This window comes from Girardinichthys multiradiatus, chromosome 5, assembly GCF_021462225.1.
Source record: "Girardinichthys multiradiatus isolate DD_20200921_A chromosome 5, DD_fGirMul_XY1, whole genome shotgun sequence".
In the NCBI taxonomy this organism is placed as follows: domain Eukaryota; kingdom Metazoa; phylum Chordata; class Actinopteri; order Cyprinodontiformes; family Goodeidae; genus Girardinichthys; species Girardinichthys multiradiatus.
The window spans coordinates 39,477,549-39,497,551 of NC_061798.1; the positions used below are offsets into that span (position 1 = coordinate 39,477,549).

A 20,003-nucleotide genomic window follows, 5' to 3' on the forward strand; every position below is an offset into this window, starting at 1 on the left:
TTTAACTTGAGGTCAAAATGCTGTTACAAACATTAGCACAGAAAACCTAGCTGCACTATTGCAAAACTAGGTGGTTTCAGTAAAGGTTTTTATAAAAGGGATGATGAATCTACAGTGTTTTTTAAATATGTTTAAAACCTGGCTTTTCATAAATCTGATCTTTATGGGAGGCAAAGCAAGAAGAAGAGGTGCTCTGGTAGGAGGAGACAGAAATTTAGCTTTTTAGCTAACAAAGCACTAATAAAAATGAACACTGCACATCCACCCTGAATACACCATCCCCACTGTGAAACACGGCGGTGGCAGCATCATGCAGTGGTGCCACCTTTCTTTAGCAGAGCGGAGAAGCTTGTTGGAGTTGATGGGAAGGTAGATGGAGAAGGAAAGAGGAGGTTCAGTTATCAGCAGGACAACAGCTCTAAGCATGCAGCCAGAGTCGCAGTAGATTGGTTTAGTGAATTTAGAGCCAATTTGTGTGTTAGAAAGGCCCAGTCAAAGTCCAGACCTAAATCCAATTGAGAGTTTGGGGCGAGACTTGAGATTTGACTCAGACAGAAACTCTTCATCTGATCTTAAGATAATTTACAAAGAAGAATAGGCAACAACAAACTTTCTTCTTCAGATGTGCAAAGCTGGTAGAGACCTACCCAGGTAGACTTGCAGCTGCACCTGCAGTGAAAGTTGGCTCCACACATTATTGACTCAATGACCCTGAATACAAATTCATAATAATAATAATAATAATATTCATGCTACACTTCTCAGATTTTCATTTGAAAAACATTTGGAATATGATTGTATCCGTTTCCTTCCACTTTATAATTTGGCACTTATTTGTGTTTGTCTATTAAATAAAAAACTCTAAAGAAATTACATTGAAGTTTGAAATTGTGACATGAAAAAGTTCGACGTATATGAATACTTTGGCAGTTTACTGTGATTGAAACCCTGAATGATTGCATTTGGCAGCATTTGAACCTTAAAACCCTAACAGCTGCTTTTTTCTAACAGCTAATATCCTGTTCTCCGTGTTCCCATCAGGCACTCATAGATCTGGGGTGTGTAACCAAGAGAACTTTAGTTAAAGATCCTAAACCGTCGCTGTTCAGCCGCTCTGCGCCGACGAACAGGAAGGCCACAGTGACGGTAGAGGAACCAGACACGGTGTTTTATGAGCCCACCATCAGCTGCGGCCTGCGGCTCTGCCGGGTGCTGCCCAACGAGCGACGCTGGAACGACTGCGCAACCTGAAGCTGTCGGTCTTCCTCGGCTCACACGGCTCCACATGCTGTCGTGATTTTTTTAAGTTTACACCCTTTTGTTGAGTAAAAAGATGTTAAACTTTTTTTTTTTTTAAGATGGTGTTGAAAGCCATTTTTCTGTTTACTGTTTAGTTGTATTAATATTTTGTGCGTTTAGAATTCTAAATAAAAACTTGTGTTTTACCTAAACTTGTTTTGCACTAAAGCTAAAAAAAATTCCAGATTTTCTCCAGTAATAGTTACAGCACTGATGTCCAGTCATGGTCCTCGGTGTCCTGCGTCCTGCACGTTTTAGATGTTTCCCTGGCTTCAGCACATCTGTGTCACATAAGTGGACAGTAACTGCAGAGCTTAACAATGCTGAGGTTATTCTTGTGTGTGAATCAGTAGTTCCTTGTCTTTCTTTCCTTGCCTCTGTCCTTCCTTCTGTGTGTCCTCCCTCCCTTATGTCCTCTTATTTCCACATCTTCCTTCCTTCTTGCTGTCCTCTTTCCTTTCTTGCAATCTTTTAGTCTTGCAACATTGTGTCCTACCTTCTCTCTTGTTTTCCACCTTCCCTTCTTCCTTGTGTCATTTCTGTCTTTCCCTCTTTGGTCCTCCTGCCTTCTTTCCATTTTATCTTTTTTTGCAGGTTACAATCCCACCTTCTGCAGAAATTTTGATATAAATCTACAGTGAAGTTTAGTACTTTATATTTTAAGGTGAATAGAAAAGACCAGAAGTTCTGAAAAGTCTTGAATTTTTACATGTAAATTGTGAACCCTGTATATGTGGTCTTGGTGTAAGTGTAAAAACTTACTATGGCTCACAGAAAGGGTCACATCTTCGTTTCAGGCCAGGTTAAATTTCTTATGTTCTGGAAGCTGTTCTGGAAAAGGAAAGAAACAAAAATGGAAACTCCTAAATACATTCGTCATTATTTGCTCCATAAAAAGATGTTTGAAGGACAGGTGGAGGCACGTGGGGAAATTGATATGGTTTCAGGTGGTTTTGCAACCTTTACTTTCCTCTGTATTCTTGAGTTTCCTGATTAGTTCTGGGACAATTTAGGTCATTCTACTACGTTTTCTCTTTCTGTTCTCGCTGCTTGTATATCTTAAAGGGTTTGGAATGGAAAAGAAAGGGGTTGTAGCATTTGCCACAGGAACGTGGAAGTTTCCAGCAAAAAAGGGATATCGCTCAAGAGACTGATTAAGATCCCCGGAAGTAAACTAATGTACTGCACCAGGTTCTGCTGACAGCATTTCACACAAAACGTCCTCAACTTCTACCTTTTATTTTTCCTCTGCTTGTGTTTAGAGCACAGAGGGACCTGACATTGCTGTTGATCACCAAACTATACAAAGCATTTGCCCCCCTTATAGATTTCTATGTCTTTGTCAAATTTAAATGTTTCAGATCATCAAGCACATTTTGTTATTAGAAAAAGATGACCAGAGTAAAAACTAAATTGAATTTTCAAATGATTTTATTAATTAAATAAATCACTTGAATATAGCCTGTCTGACAATGTAAAGTTGGCTAAAATATCCCATAAAGCAACATATCAAGCCCACATTTAAAGAGGTTCAAGGATGCTCATCAGTCTGAAGATCACGGAATATGAGCCAATTATTCACAAACGTAGAAAACATGGAACTGTGGTGAACCTTCCCAGAACTGGCCGACCTACCACATTTTCTCTAGGAGAGCATCGATAACTCATACAGGAGGTCAAAAGAGAACCCAGAAGATCATGTAAAACACTGCAGGCCTCAGTGGCCACTGCAAACAAACAACTCTGCCTCGGGTCAGAGTTTTAAGAAAGAGACTGAGCATAAACGGCAACCATGGAAGTGTTTCAAGCCTGAAAACACAGTGCCTAATATCGGGTATAAAACTAGCACAGCATACAAACACCAGACCAAGAGTCAAACATGGTGGTAGTGTGATGGTCTGGGGCTGCTTGCCTACAAGATCTGGACGACTTGTCATAATTGAATTCTGCTCCCTAGTAAAAGGTCCTGAAAGAGAGTTTCCAGCCATCAATTCACAACCTTTAGCTCAAACAGACTCGGGTCATGTGGCAGAACAACGATCCAAAGCACACCGGCACGTCAATTTCTGAATGGCTCAAAAATAAGACAAAATGAATGTTTTGGAGTGGCCTAGTCAAACTGGACTTCAATCATATTGAGATGCAGTAGCATAACCTTAAACTAATTGTTCAGGATAAATGAAAACTCTTTAATGTGGATGAATTTAGGCAATTCCGCAAAGAAGAATGGGTCCAGCAAACACTTATTCACAGCACCGTAAATTTTCATGCAGGTAGAAATGATCAAGGACTTTCAGACGCCTAGCTGTTAGCATCTACCACAGCAGGTCACTTGTTTGTAGGGTGCCAACTACATAAAACGGGGAAAAAACATAATTTTCCAGGGATTCAGTGGCCAATTGCAATAAAAGTTTTATGTGCCACACTTTCGCAGCCAGTTGAGGGCAGAGGTGTGGAAACTCTGAGGCAGGATGCATGCTGAGGAAACAGGAAGAATGCCAACATTGTCTCACTGTGACAAAACACCAGAAAGGAGGAAATAACAATACCTAGCACACGCCCTGTGGAGAAGATTTTCATTTCCAAACGGAGCTTCGAAGTTCACAAACTGGGAATGATGGTTTCCAGTTCTGTTCTGTTGGTGGTTTTCTCTATGACTTTCTTCTCCTGTGTAAGCAGCTGTGGTAAGTAAAGTTCTCTATCCTAATATTAATTAGTACTACTCAGTCTTTTTGGTGTAAAATAGATCAAATCACACTTATTTGTTAAGTGAATTTATGAACTTAAAAAGTGACTTCATAGGAGAATTTAACTTATCATTCGGTTTTATTTCACTACTAAATTATCAGTAATCTTTGTTTTTGCAAATGCAGTTTGAATTGATCAGTACAGATTTCACCAGTTAACAGAATCCATCATCTATAAAATAAACATTTAAAATAAAGGAAAAATAAAATAAAATGATAGAGAATGGCTGCAGTTACTGAGATGCTTAAATGGTGGATCTGATGGTTGATTTTGTTTCAGTTATTTATAATAATAGTAACATTAATTTATTTTTACAGCACCTTTAAAGATAAAAATCACAAAAGTCCTTCACAACTGGCTTAAATACAAGATTAAAAACAACACAAGTTAAAATATACACAAAAGACAAAAACATAAGAAATTAATTAAAGAGATTAATCTTTAGATCTTTTTAAAAGGTTCCTGCGAGTCCTGGCAGTGACATGCGGATGTAAAACCTCTGAGATGCTCGATGTACAGGTCCTTCTCAAAATATTAGCATATTGTGATAAAGTTCATTATTTTCCATAATGTAATGATGAAAATTTAACATTCATATATTTTAGATTCATTGCACACTAACTGAAATATTTCAGGTCTTTTATTGTCTTAATACGGATGATTTTGGCATACAGCTCATGAAAACCCAAAATTACTATCTCACAAAATTAGCATATTTCATCCGACCAATAAAAGAAAAGTGTTTTTAATACAAAAAACGTCAACCTTCAAATAATCATGTACAGTTATGCACTCAATACTTGGTCGGAAATCCTTTGGCAGAAATGACTGCTTCAATGCGGCGTGGCATGGAGGCAATCAGCCTGTGGCACTGCTGAGGTCTTATGGAGGCCCAGGATGCTTCGATAGCGGCCTTTAGCTCATCCAGAGTGTTGGGTCTTGAGTCTCTCAACGTTCTCTCCACAATATCCCACAGATTCTCTATGGGGTTCAGGTCAGGAGAGTTGGCAGGCCAATTGAGCACAGTGATACCATGGTCAGTAAACCATTTACCAGTGGTTTTGGCACTGTGAGCAGGTGCCAGGTCCTGCTGAAAAATGAAATCTTCATCTCCATAAAGCTTTTCAGCAGATGGAAGCATGAAGTGCTCCAAAATCTCCTGATAGCTAGCTGCATTGACCCTGCCCTTGATAAAACACAGTGGACCAACACCAGCAGCTGACACGGCACCCCAGACCATCACTGACTGTGGGTACTTGACACTGGACTTCTGGCATTTTGGCATTTCCTTCTCCCCAGTCTTCCTCCAGACTCTGGCACCTTGATTTCTGAATGACATGCAGAATTTGCTTTCATCTGAAAAAAGTACTTTGGACCACTGAGAAACAGTCCAGTGCTGCTTCTCTGTAGCCCAGGTCAGGCGCTTCTACCGCTGTTTCTGGTTCAAAAGTGGCTTGACCCGGGGAATGCGGCACCTGTAGGCCATTTCCTGCACACGCCTGTGCACGGTGGCTCTGGATGTTTCTACTCCAGACTCAGTCCACTGCTTCCGCAGGTCCCCCAAGGTCTGGAATCGGCCCTTCTCCACAATCTTCCTCAGGGTCCGGTCACCTCTTCTCGTTGTGCAGCGTTTTCTGCCACACTTTTTCCTTCCCACAGACTTCCCACTGAGGTGCCTTGATACAGCACTCTGGGAACAGCCTATTCGTTCAGAAATTTCTTTCTGTGTCTTACCCTCTTGCTTGAGGGTGTCAATAGTGGCCTTCTGGACAGCAGTCAGGTCGGCAGTCTTACCCATGATTGGGTTTTTGAGTGATGAACCAGGCTGGGAGTTTTAAAGGCCTCAGGAATCTTTTGCAGGTGTTTAGAGTTAACTCGTTGATTCAGATGATTAGGTTCATAGCTCGTTTAGAGACCCTTTTAATGATATGCTAATTTTGTGAGATAGGAATTTTGGGTTTTCATGAGCTGTATGCCAAAATCATCCGTATTAAGACAATAAAAGACCTGAAATATTTCAGTTAGTGTGCAATGAATCTAAAATATATGAATGTTAAATTTTCATCATGACATTATGGAAAATAATGAACTTTATCACAATATGCTAATATTTTGAGAAGGACCTGTACATTTACTGTGTTTCTTTCAGATTACAGCTGTCCAGATAAACCAGTTCTAACTCCATCCAGACTGGTGGTGAAGCACGGTGATCCAACCTCCGCCATATGTGTAGCCTGCCAGAAAGACTGTTTTCCCCTGGAGGAAAGTGTTATTGATATGGAAATATCTCGGGGAAAGACCACTAGAAATGGAACCACATTGACCTGGAAAGTGGACCATCTAAGAGAGTGGGAATTAACTCCAAAGTGCTTCTATACGGATAAAAATGATAAGCAATGTTGTACCAACCTGATTGTTACCGTCTACCGTAAGTTCATTTTTGTATTTCGTTTACCAAAACATTTTCTAGTGAGGCTTTTTCCATCACAGGCATAATTGGATACCTTAATGTGTTACAATTGAATTGATTATATGTCTTTTTCATTAGAACCCCCAGAAGCTGTGTTAATCAGCTCACTTGGTCCCAATGGGCCGGTTTTAGACTGTGGCCAGTCCATCACCCTGCAGTGTTCTGTACATAAAGTAGCTCCTGCTAGAGACCTCATTGTGAACTTCTACAGAGGACAGACACAACTGGGTCACATGAAATCCAAACGTATCGTAAAAGAACCAGTCAATGAGACATTTACTTTTAGCTACAAGACCAGTAAAGATTATGATAAAGCAAGGTTCTGGTGTGAGGCTGTGCTTGATCTGGAACCTGGAACAACACAGCCCTTTCTAGTGGTGAAATCAGGAAACCTCACTGCCACAGTTCACTGTAAGCCTGAAGGTAAGAAACAAACTCAGTTTTCACCACAAATCTCACCACAAGTTTAATTATTTAATATCACAAAACTGCTGTTTAAACAGAGCTATGATCCATTAGACACAGAGAAACATATTTCACTATATTATTTCAGTTCCAAACAGAAATGTTACATGATAGCAATGCTATAGTCAACACAGTGAGGAGAAAGAAAGACAGTTGTTCAACTGTCATTGGCACAATTCACAAGGGGGATAATCCACTACCTGTCATTACCATAGAAGATGGCTGCTCCAAGGGCTGATTCCAGACATTTTAATATAAAGTTGTGTGGAAGGAAAATACAGTGCCTTGCGAAAGTATTCGCCCCCCTTGAACTTTTCAACCTCTTGCCACATTTCAGGCTTCAAACATAAAGATATAAAATTTTAATTCTTTGTCTTGAATCAACAACAAGTGGGACACAATTGTGAAGTGGAATGAAATTTATTGGATGTATCAAACTTTTTTAACAAATAACTGAAAAGTGGGGCGTGCAATATTATTCGGCCCCCTTGCGTTAATACTTTGTAGCACCACCCTTTGCTGCAATTACAGCTGTAAGTCGCTTGGGGTATGTCTCTATCAGTCTCTATCCGTTTTGCACATCGAGAGACTGAAATTCTTGCTCATTCTTCCTTGCAAAACAGCTTGAGGTCCCAGTCTCAGGTGTCTTGCAGACTCCAACAGGTTTTCTTCCAGAATGGTCCTGTATTTGGCCCCATCCATCTTCCCATCAATTTTGACCATCTTCTCTGTCCCTCCTGATGAAAAGCAGGCCCAAACCATGATGCTGCCACCACCATGTTTGACAGTGGGGATGGTGTGTTCAGGGTGATGAGCTGTGTTGCTTTTACGCCAAACATATCGTTTTGCATTGTGGCCAAACAGTTCGATTTTGGTTTCATCTGACCAGAGCACCTTCTTCCACATGTTTGGTGTGTCTCCCAGGTGGCTTGTGGCAAACTTTAAACGAGACTTTTTATGGATATCTTTGAGAAATGGCTTTCTTCTTGCCAGTCTTTCATAAAGGCCAGATTTGTGCAGTGTACGACTGATTGTTGTCTTATGGACAGACTCTCCCACCTCAGCTGTAGATCTCTGCAGTTCATCCAGAGTGATCATGGGCCTCTTGGCTGCATCTCTGATCAGTCTTCTCCTTGTTCGAGATGAAAGTTTAGAGGGACGGCTGGGTCTTGGTAGATTTGCAGTGGTCTGATACTCCTTCCATTTCAATATGACTGCTTGCACAGTGCTCCTTAGGATGTTTAAAGCTTGGGAAATGTTTTGTATCCGAATCCAGCTTTAAACTTCTCCACAACAGTATCTCGGACCTGCCTGGTGTGTTCCTTGGTCTTCATGATGCTCTCTGCGCTTTGAACCGAACCCTGAGATTATCACAGAGCAGGTGCATTTATACAGAGACTTGATTACACACAGGTGGATTCTATTTATCATCATCAGTCATTTGGGACAACATTGGATCATTCAGAGATCCTCACCGAACGTCTGGAGTGAGTTTGCTGCACTGAAAGTAAAGTGGCCGAATAATATTGCACGTCCCACTTTTCAGTTTTTTATTTGTTAATAAAGTTTGACACATCCAATAAATTTCATTCCACTTCACGATTGTGTCCCACTTGTTGTTGATTCTTCACAAAAAATTAGAATTTTATCTCTTTACGTTTGAAGCCTGAAATGTGGCAAGAGGTTGAAAAGTTCAAGGGGGCCGAATACTTTCGCAAGACACTGTAAGCAGAAATAAAATGGATACCTGGAGCCTTGATTGTGAAGGAAAATTCATTCTGGTTTTCAGCTTCTGTATCAATTAAAATAAATATATCTGTTTAATTAGGACTAAAAAAAAACCCACAACATTTATTTAAGTGAAATACAGAAATACAAATTCTTGCTATATCGGTCCTCTATCCATTTCCAATTCCGTGTCAAAGATTAAGAGAGTCGTTTTTCTTTTCAAACTCATAAGTCTGACATTTTTATGGATGTCATTTTTTAAAAGGTTGCATAAATACTGTTGAAAATGCAACACCGAGGTTAATTTTTCCTATGATTTATTTCACTCATTCAGTTTCGCATACTTAATCAAACATTCTTAGTATTTAGACATTCCAATTATGTGTGTAGAGAACAGAGAGAATATACACTGCTTCGCCAAAAAAAAGTCGCCACCAAAAGAAAAGTCACACACTCTAATATTTTGTTGGACCACCTTTCACTTTGATTACGACACCCATTCGCTGTGGCATTGTTTCGATAAGCTTCTGCAATGTCACAAGATTTATTTCCACCCAGTGTTGCATTCATTTTTCACCAAGATCTTACATTGATGGTAGAGTCTGATCGCTGCACAAAGCCTTCACCAGCACATCCCAAAGATTCTCAATGAGGTTAAGGTCTGGACTCTGTGGTGGCCAATCCATGTGTGAGAATGATGTCTCATGCTCCCTGAATCACTCTTTCATAATTGAAAGAGAATCAATGAATCCTGGCATTGTCATCTTGGAATATGCCCGTGCCATCAGGGAAGAAAAACTCCATTAATGGAATAACCTGGTCATTCAGTATATTTAGGTAGTCAGATGACCTCATTCTTTGAACACATACTGTTGCTGAACCCTGACCTGACCAACTGCAGCAACCCCAGATCATAGCACTGCCCCCACAGGCTTGTACAGTAGGCACTAGGCATGATGGGTGCATCACTTCACCTGCCTCTCTTCTTACCGTGTTGCGCCCATCATTCTGGAACAGGGTAAATCTGGACCCATCAGACCATATGACCTTCTTCCATTGCTCCAGAGTCCAATCTTAATGCAAACTAACAAATTGAAGTCTTTTTTTCCAGTTAGCTTCACTGATTAGTGGTTTTCTTAAGGCTACACAGCTGTTCAGTCCGTTCCAATCCCTTGAGTACCCATCACATTGTGTGAGTGGAAATGCTCTGACTTTCACTATTAAACATAGCTTGGCGTTCTACTGTTGTTTTTCTTCAATTGGATTTCACCAAATGTTTAAGTGATCACAGATCACGATCATTCAGTATTTTGTTCCGGCCACATTTCTTCCTCGAAGACGATGGGTCCCAACTATCTTTCCAGATTTTAATAATGCGTTGGACAGTTTCTGCAAACTCCTTAGATGTTTTCCCTGCTTGATGCATGCCAATGATTTGACCCTTCTGAAACAGACTGACAACTTCTCCACAACCACAGGATGTCTTCAGACATGGTTGTTTAAGAAATAAGACCTGTGACCTTTTACAGAGGAGTGATGGCACTGGGTCACATGAAATCCACCTCTAATGCAAAGGAACCAGTCAATGAGACATTAACTTTAAGTTACAACACCAGTATAGAAGATAACGGAGCCCAGTTCTGGTGTGAAGCCAAATTGGATCCGGGGTATAATCACCCAAAGCCCCCTCTAGTGGTGAAATCTGGAAATCTCTCTGTCAGAGTTCACTGTAAGCCTGAAGGTCAGAAACAAAACACCTCACATCGATTTTCAGCACGAATCAACATTTTTAGCCTTCAGAAGAGTTTACCTTATTTTATATTTAAAAGTTCTCACATATACTGAAGCATTTTCATTTATACTTTTAAATACTTTGAGTTAAAAATATATATTTTTTAATTTAAATCACTAAATTATAAATGTTTTTAGAACACGCATTATAAAAGACAAAACCAATTCTGCTTGTTACTAAAAAATAAACACTTGCAGATGAATTCAATTGTTTTGGATTTTTATTCCAATGACAAGTGTTTAAGTTTACTGAATGCCTCATTTATAGACCTGAATAAAATTACAGCTTCTGCCTGTTTTTGGCTGATTAAAACAGTGATGCACATCATATTAAAATACTACATTTAGATGATCAGCATTGTTTTATCAGCTTTTCTTTCAGTTGCTTTGATACTTTTCAGTTACTCGATCTCATTTTAATGCAGTTTGTTGATTTTTCTTTAGAAATATGTGGCTCCAGATCCAGGTAGTTTATCTGGTGTCTGCTCACATGTTTAGAATAACCGTGAATAACCGTCAGAAAACCTGGATTCACATCCAGTAATAACAAGTCTGGTTCTTTTCACAAGCAGTACAATTATGAGCGTATGTAAAAAGATTTTGAGAAAGTATTTTTCATGGTATAAGGTCATAAAGTATTCACAATCCTTCACTTTTTCAAAAATATGTCACGTTACAAGCTCAGTCTAAAACCAATTTGAGTTTTAGTTTCTCTAATCAAAATCTACAGATAATAACCCACGATGACAAAGGTGCTTTCTTGAAGCACAATTAGCAACGTTTAGAGCCTCGGGTCTTCTTGGGTGTGTCTCTAAAATCTCGGAACACCTGATTTGGCTGTTTTAACATTCGTCTCTGCAGATCCTCTCAAGCTCAGTCCGGTTTGATGGTCAGTGTCAGCAGACACAAGTTTAGATATTTCTAAAGATGTTTCACTACTTTTAAAGTCACTCCTTTGCTATCTCAGCAGTGTGCTTCATGTCATTATCTTGTTGGAAGAAAGATCGTCTCCTTAGTCTGAGGACCAGGGAGCTCTGGAACAGGTTTTCTTGAAGAATCTTGCTATGTTTCCCTGCTTTTATCTTACCCTGACAGCATAATGCTGCCACTGCCATGCTTCACAATAGGGATAGTGCTCACCAGGTAATAAGCAGCCCCTCTTTTTATCTCGACATGAAGCTTACATATCAGGCCAATTATTTGGTTTGGTTAGTGTTATGACCTGGCTCAAAGACCACAACATCAAGAGCTGTTAAAGTGCTTCCCAAACTTTTTTGGTTTCCTCCCCCAGATTTGTGCCCTCAGACAATCCGGCCTCAGATGTCTACAGGCTTGCTCTGGCATCGTTGCTTGGTTTCTCCTCAGATACACACTGCACCTGAGCTCAGTATGAATATTTATACACCTTTTAAAATAAAAAATAAAAAACATTCACGAAAGATCGGATCTGACGCTGTGCTGGTCCGTTGTGGTGAAGAGAGAGCTGTGCCAAAAAGCGAAGCTCTCGATTTACCAGTCGGTTTACGGTCCTACCTTCACCTATGGCCATGAACTTTGGGTCATGAAGAACGAGAACGAGATCACGGATACAAGCGGCTGAAATGAGCTTCCTCTGTAGGGTGGCCAGGCACTCCCTTAGAGATAGGGTGAGGAGCTCAGCCATCCGGGGAGGAGCTTGGAGTAGAGCTGCTGCTCCTCCACATCGAGAGGAGCCAGTTCAGGTGGCTCGGGCATCTATACCAGATGCCTCCTGGACACCTTCCTCGGGAGGTGTTCCAGGCACGTCCCACCGGGAGGATGCCCAGGGGACGGCCCAGGACACGCTGGAGGGACTATGTCTCTCGGCTGGCCTGGGAACGCCTTGGGCTCCCCCCGGAGGAACTGAAGGAGGTGTCTGGGGAGAGGGACGTCTGGGTGTCTGCTGATTGTGCTGCCCCCGCGACCCGGTCTCGGATGAAGCGAAAGCTGAGGACATTCACAAAAGAAAAAACGGAAATTATGGCTTCGTTTTGTTATTATGGGCTATTTTCTGTAAATATTTTTGATTGTTTTAAAGAAATCTTAAATCAAATTTGTTTAAGAATAAACTCCAAACTGGAGTTCAAAGGTGTGTAAATACTTTCTCAAACCAGTGTTTCTAATAGTTTTTTTTTTTGTATCTGCTGCTGGTTTCTGTGTTTAATTTAGATCCTCTTTAGTTTTCAGTGCGAAATGCTATTAATAGTTTGAAATAAATCATCTAGAGAGCAGTAATGAGGACCTGAGTCTGACTAACTGTTATTACATCTCTGTTCTCTTACAGATTTGAAGACAACTTCTAAACCAAACAGTGATGCTCCTAGTGTGAAACTTTACAGGTTCATCCTCTGTTTGATGCTTTTTGTCCCTGCTTTTATTTGAGTCAGAATTTGTTAAATGTTCTGATAAAATTGGATCAGTAAAATAAGAAGTCTTGAAAATTATTGTTATGGTCCAAAGGTTTTGTGACATTTTTTGTCTCTTCACTTTTAGCGTATGGTGTCTGAAGAGATTTTCCATTGTATAGTTATGATTTATTTGGCTCATATCTTCTTTCAGGTTTCTCCTACTTTTGTTAATATTCCTGCATTCCTGTCCTGTTGCATGGTGGCTATTATTTGAACTCTTAGATGTCTACTTTTCTTTTCTATTTTTTCTAGTTTCTGTCACCTCCAACATTTTTGAATGTTGTAAACATGTCTTCCTTTGTCATTTGTGTTCTGATAATCCTACCAAAGTTTTTGAAGATAACTTAAAAGAGTTTTAATTTGTTGTTTTTTTTACTAAGAATCTCTACATCTTTGTTTCCTTTCCCTCCAACATGTTAAAGTTACCCAAATTAAGTCAACTGTGATTCCTTTAGTATATGTTCAGTCAGAATATCTATGCTTTGGTTTTCTTCTTCAGTGATGTTTTGGAAAGGATTGGAATGCTGCTGCTCCAGGTCCCGAGTGAGGACCCTTTAAACCCTCGTACTCGTACTCGTCGTCTTCTGCTTTATCCGGGACCGGGTCGCAGGGGCAGCAGACTCAGCATAGACGCCCAGATGTCCCTCTCCCCAGACACCTCCTCCAGCTCCTCCAGGGGGAGCCCAAGGCGTTCCCACGCCAGCCGAGAGACATAGTCCCTCCAGCGTGTCCTGGGCCGTCCCCTGGGGCTCCTCCCGGTGGGACATGCCTGGAACACCTCCCGAGGAAGGCGTCCAGGAGGCATCCGGTATAGATGCCCGAGCCACCTCAACTGGCTCCTCTCGATGTGGAGGAGCAGCGGCTCTACTCTGAGCCCCTCCCGGATGGCCGAGCTCCTCACCCTATCTCTAAGGGAGTGCCCGGCCACCCTACGGAGGAAGCTCATTTCAGCCGCTTGTATCCGTGATCTCGTTCTTTCGGTCATTACCCAAAGTTCATGGCCATAGGTGAGGGTAGGAACGTAGACCGACCAGTAAATCGAGAGCTTCGCTTTTCGGCTCAGCTCTCTCTTCACCACAACGGACCGGCACAGCGCCCCCATTACTGTGGCAGCCGCACCGATCCGTCTGTCGATCTCCTGCTCCATTCTTCCCTCACTCGTGAACAAGACCCCGAGATACTTAAACTCCTCCACTTGAGGCAGGAACTCCCCTCCAACCTGAAGAGGACAAGCCACCCTTTTCCGGTAGAGTACCATGGCCTCGGACTTGGAGGAGCTGATCTTCATCCCAGCCGCTTCGCACTCGGCTGCGAACCGCCCCAGTACATGCTGTAGGTCTTGGCTAGAGGGTCCAGCAGGACCACGTCATCTGCAAAAAGAAGAGACGAAATCCTCTGGTCCCCAAACCAGACCCCCTCCGGCCCTTGGCTGCGCCTAGAAATCCTGTCTATAAAAGTTATGAACAGGACCGGTGACAAAGGGCAGCCTTGCCGGAGTCCAACATGCACCGGGAACAGGTCCGACTTAGTGCCGGCAATGCGGACCAAACTCCTGCTCCGCTTGTACAGAGATCGGATGGCCCCTAGTAAAGGGCCCTCGATTCCATACTCCTGGAGCACCTCCCACAGGGCATCACGAGGGACACAGTCGAATGCTTTCTCCAGGTCCACAAAACACATGTGGAGTGGTTAGGCAAACTCCCATGCACCCTCGAGTACCCTGTAGAGGGTGTAGATCTGGTCCAGTGTTCCACGGCCGGGACGAAAACCACACTGCTCTTCCTGAAGCCGGGGTACGACTATCGGCCGAACTCTCCTCTCCACTACCCTGGCGTAGGCCTTACCAGGGAGGCTGAGGAGTTTGATCCCCCTGTAGTTGGAACACAACCTCCGGTCACCCTTCTTATGTAGGGGGACCACCACCCCAGTCTGCCAATCCAAAGGCACTGTCCCCGTCCGCCACACAATGTTGAAGAGGCGTGTCAACCATGACAGCCCCACAACATCCAAAGACTTGAGGTACTCAGGGCGGATCTCATCCAACCCCGAAGCCCTGCCACCGCGGAGCATTTTAACCACCTCGGTGACTTCAGCCTGGGTGATTAAAGAGTCCAACCCTGAGTCCCCAGCTTCTGTTTCCACCAGGGAATGCGTGATGGCAGGATTAAAGAGATCCTCGAAGTACTCCTTCCACCGGCCGATAATGTCCCCAGTCGAAGTCAGCAGCTCCCCACCCCCACTGTAAACAGTGTTGGCGAAGCACTGCTTTCCCCTCCTGAGGCGCCGGACGGTTTGCCAGAATCGCTTCGGGGCCAACCGGTAGTCCTTCTCCATGGCCTCACCGAACTCCTCCCAGGTCCGAGTTTTTGCCTCTGCCACCGCCCTGGCCGCGGCACGCTTGGCCCCACGGTACCCGTCAGCCGCCTCAGGAGTCCCACAAGCCAACCACAGCTGATAGGACTCCTTCTTCAGCTTGACAGCGTCCCTTACTGCCGGTGTCCACCACCGGGTTCGGGGATTGCCGCCGTGACAGGAACCGCAGACCTTACAGCTGCAGCTACGGGCAGCGGAATCGACAATAGATGTGGAGAACATGGTCCACTCGGACTCTATGTCTCCAACATCCCTCGGAATCTGGTCAAAGCTCTCCCGGAAGTGAGAGTTGAATACATCCCTGGCCAAGGGGTCCACCAGACGTTCCCAGCAGACCCTCACTATGCGCTTGGGCCTGCCAAGTCTGTCCGGCTTTCTCCTCCTCCAGCGGATCCAACTCACCACCAGGTGGTGATCAGTGGACAGCTCAGCCCCTCTCTTCACCCGAGTGTCCAAAACATGTGGCTGAAGGTCTCAGATCGGGGACGCCATTCCTCCCGATCACGCCTCTCCAGGTGTCACTGTCGTTTCCCACGTGGGCGTTGAAGTCCCCCAGCAGAATAATGGAATCCCCAGGAGGGGCACTATCCAGCACCCCTGACAGGGACGCCAAGAAGGCCGGGTACTCCGCACTACCACTCGGCCTGTACGCTGAAATGATAGTCAGAGACCTCTCCCCAACCCGAAGGCGCAGGGATGCGACCCTCTCATCCACTGGGGTAAACCCCAACACGAGACGGCTGAGCTGGGGGTCGACAAGCAAACCCACCCCAGCCCGCCGCATCTCCCCACGGGCCACTCCAGAGTAGAAGAGAGTCCAGCCCCTCTTGAGGAGATGGGTTCCAGAGCCCACGCTGTGTGTGGAGGCAAGCCCGACTAATTCTAGTCGAAATCTCTCGACCTCCCGCACAAGCTCAGGCTCCTTGCCCCCCAGCGAGGTGACATTCCACGTCCCTAGACCCAGCCTAAGCATCCGGGGATCGGGCCGCCGAGGTCTCCACCTTCGTCCGCCGTCCAATCCTCTTTGCACCAGTCCCTCACGGTTTCCCTGCAGGTGGTGGGCCCACTGGGGCGTCTCTCATTCGGGCTTGGCCCGGTCGGGTCCCGCGAGGAGCAACCCAGCCACCAGGCGCTCTCCGACGAGTCCTGACCCCAGGCCTGGCTCCAGGGTGCGACCCCGGCTCCGCCGTACCGGGCGACGTCACGTGCCTCGATTTTGTGGTTGTCATGAGGGGTTCTTGAATCGCTCTTTGTCTGACCCGTCACCTAGAGCCTGTTTGCCATGGGAGACCCTACCAGGGGCATTTAAGCCCCAGACAACATAGCCTCTAGGATCATTCCAGCACTCAAACCCCTCCACCACGTTAAGGTGGCGGTTCAAGGAACCATCAGTGAAAAGAAACCATCAGTGAAAAATTGTTACTTTGTACAATAAAACATCATGGAACATCCTTTTTTAAATTCTCTTTTGATGTATTACTGTAGAGTAATATCCTGTGCAGAACAGCATATTCTACCTTTTTATCAATTCAAACAAACCTATAGGTGTTAGTTTTGTCCTTAAAGATTAACCTAGTATATTATTAACACACAAAACGAAGTTTGTTGCCTCTTAAAGCAGTTTCAATGTCATTGTGTCATTGTAGGTTAATATAATCAATTTGTTAAACACACTTAGAGTTATATTTATTAAGCCCCTGGTTAAAGGTAAAGTATGGTACTACAGAGCCCGCAAGGGGACATGGGGGAATTTTCTTTTCTTTTGTGTTTGCTTGCAAAAGTTGTTAATCACCTTGGGAAAGCTGTGCATTTTGGAACAGCAGCACATTTGACAAACTGCTCACAAAACAAACAGCACTGATATGGCATTAATATGGTTTATTTGTCATATGCAGATCTATGAAGGAAACAGTTAACAATAAATTACTGGATAAATTTACATGGCAATAATCTGAATCATCCCACACGTGATATTTTAAAATCATGCTGGGAAAAAGAAAAAAAAAAAAAAAATTAAGAGTTTTGGATGGATTATCAATAACATAACAAGAATTTCAAATACATCATATAGAAATAAGTTCAATGTTGCCTTTGCCAGTGGTATCACCATGGCTATTACCAGAGGCAGTGGTGGATATAGCATTAATGGAAAAGAAAAAGGATCCAAAATATAGTTTAGATTCAAGTATAATACAAGAATATATAAACAATGACTTTCAATATGTTCAGATTTACACAGATGCATCAAAAACAGATGAAAAAATAGGAGCAGCATTTATAATAGCAGAATTTAAAATAAAAGTAGGAAAAAGAATTACAAATGGATTGATTATCAGTATATTCAGGAGAATTATTAGCAATATTGTTAGCAGTGCAGTGGGTGGAGGACATAAAACCATTAAAAACAATAATTTGTTCAGACTCAAGTTCAGCATTATTAAGTTTAAAACATACTCATTCAGATGGCAAGCCAGACATTTTGTTGGAAACAAAACATATTTTATTCAGAATACAAAGGATGGGATTAATATTCGTGTTTTTATGGGTACCAGCGCACGTAGGAGTTGGAGGGAATGAGATGGCAGACAGGATGGCAAAATAGGCAACACAGAACCAGATTAGCTTTATAATTAATATTAGTAGGTCAGAGGCGAGAAATATCATTAAACAGAAAATCAAGACGGAGTGGCAAAAAAGGTAGGATGAAGAAAGGAAAGAAAGATGATTTTATAGAATCAACAAGATAGGAGAAGTCAGTCATTTTCTACTGCTTATTCCATAGTGGGTCACAGGGAACCTGGTGCCTATCTCCAGCAGTCAATGGGCAAGAGGCAGGGTACACCCTGGACAAGTTGCCAGTCCATCGCAGGGCAACACACAATCATTCATACACCTAAGGGCAAATTAGAGAGACCAATTAACCTAACAGGCATGTCTTTGGACTGTAGGAGGAAGCCCAGTGAGAACCCACACATGCACAGGGAGAACATGCAAACTCCGTGCAGAAAGACCCCTGGATGGGTATTGATCCCAGGACCTTCTTGCTGCAAGTCAACAGTGCTACCAACTGCACCACCGTGCAGCCCGACAGGACAAGTAAGAACTGGAAGTAGGAGCAGAAAAGAGGAAAGGTTAATTACAAGATTAAGATTTGGACATAAAGCACTTAATTCTACATTGTTTAAGATAAAGAAACATAATACAGGAAAATGTGACAAAATGTAATACTGAAGTGTCAGAAATATGAACAAGAAAGAACAATTTATAGGCGGGAATTTGTAGGTATTGAAGAAAAATTAAATTTGATAGATACATTGCAAAGACGTTTAGGGAGCAGACATATTCAAATCATAGTTAGATTTTTTTTAAGAGAAGTTGATTATTGTAATTGTAAATAAGTAAATTTAAAACCACAAAGAACCACACTCCATACCAGTCGGTGGAGGTAATGCGTACCTCAAAGTCATTTGCCAACCGCCCAAAAAAAGAAACACAAGAAGAAGAACAAGGAAACTTAGTTTCGGTTTAACGCTTCTGTCCGTCGGACATTGGTCGCTTCGGACAGATTTTTTAAAACCAGAAATCTTCATTTAAAACACAAGACACAAAATGTTCTCCTGCTCTATATTTCTGGGGATTTCTTTGCTGAATATTCTGCGGTGCTTCTATGTGTCCGCCTGCGGTGAGTTTTCTGTCTTACATCCGGGATTTTTATCTTCCTTTCATACCGAAAAAAATAGTCTAGAAAAGCCATTTTTTCAGGCAGACTAGTAGTGATGTCAAAATGAGGCTTTTTGAAGCATAGAATCATTTTGAACCATTGTGTCAAAAACAGGGCTGTGATTCACTACCCGAAGGTTCATTCAATTCCCTTGGGTGACATCTACTGGCAGTAGTGATTGTTGCACCAAATGAAGCCCTGCGAATGTGATGCACCTCTTGTGTAAATACAGGTCCTTCTCAAAATATTAGCATATTGTGATAAAGTTCATTATTTTCCATAATGTCATGATGAAAATTTAACATTCATATATTTTAGATTCATTGCACACTAACTGAAATATTTCAGGTCTTTTATTGTCTTAATACGGATGATTGTGGCATACAGCTCATGAAAACCCAAAGTTCCTATCTCACAAAATTAGCATATTTCATCCGACCAATAAAAGAAAAGTGTTTTTTATACAAAAAACGTCAACCTTCAAATAATCATGTACAGTTATGCACTCAATACTTGGTCGGGAATCCTTTTGCAGAAATGACTGCTTCAATGCGGCGTGGCATGGAGGCAATCAGCCTGTGGCACTGCTGAGGTCTTATGGAGGCCCAGGATGCTTCGTTAGCGGCCTTTAGCTCATCCAGAGTGTTGGGTTTTGAGTCTCTCAACGTTCTCTTCACAATATCCCACAGATTCTCTATGGGGTTCAGGTCAGGAGAGTGTGGGTACTTGACACTGGACTTCTGGCATTTTGGCATTTCCTTCTCCCCAGTCTTCCTCCAGACTCTGGCACCTTGATTTCCGAATGACATGCAGAATTTGCTTTCATCCGAAAAAAGTACTTTGGACCACTGAGCAACAGTCCAGTGCTGCTTCTCTGTAGCCCAGGTCAGGCGCTTCTGCCGCTGTTTCTGGTTCAAAAGTGGCTTGACCTGGGGAATGCGGCACCTGTAGCCCATTTCCTGCACACGCCTGTGCACGGTGG

The 20,003-nt window shown here is 42.8% G+C and overlaps 2 protein-coding genes across 2 annotated transcripts in view; both read left to right on the forward strand.

Moving 5' to 3' along the window:
* Nucleotides 1-1,451, forward strand: part of LOC124868566 (general transcription factor 3C polypeptide 1) — a 29,729-nt gene extending 28,278 nt beyond the window's left edge. The window contains exon 40 of the mRNA XM_047365973.1: nt 1,042-1,451. Within this exon, the coding sequence (XP_047221929.1) occupies nt 1,042-1,251 (210 nt within the window). The 3' untranslated portion in view covers nt 1,252-1,451. The remainder of the gene's footprint in view (nt 1-1,041) is intronic.
* Nucleotides 1,452-3,841: 2,390 nt separating this feature from the next.
* The window catches only part of LOC124867728 (intercellular adhesion molecule 1-like), a 52,255-nt gene continuing 36,093 nt past the window's right edge, over nt 3,842-20,003 (forward strand). The window contains exons 1-3 of the mRNA XM_047364308.1: nt 3,842-3,983; nt 6,197-6,475; nt 6,596-6,940. Of these exons, the coding sequence (XP_047220264.1) occupies nt 3,914-3,983; nt 6,197-6,475; nt 6,596-6,940 (694 nt within the window). The 5' untranslated portion in view covers nt 3,842-3,913. The remainder of the gene's footprint in view (nt 3,984-6,196; nt 6,476-6,595; nt 6,941-20,003) is intronic.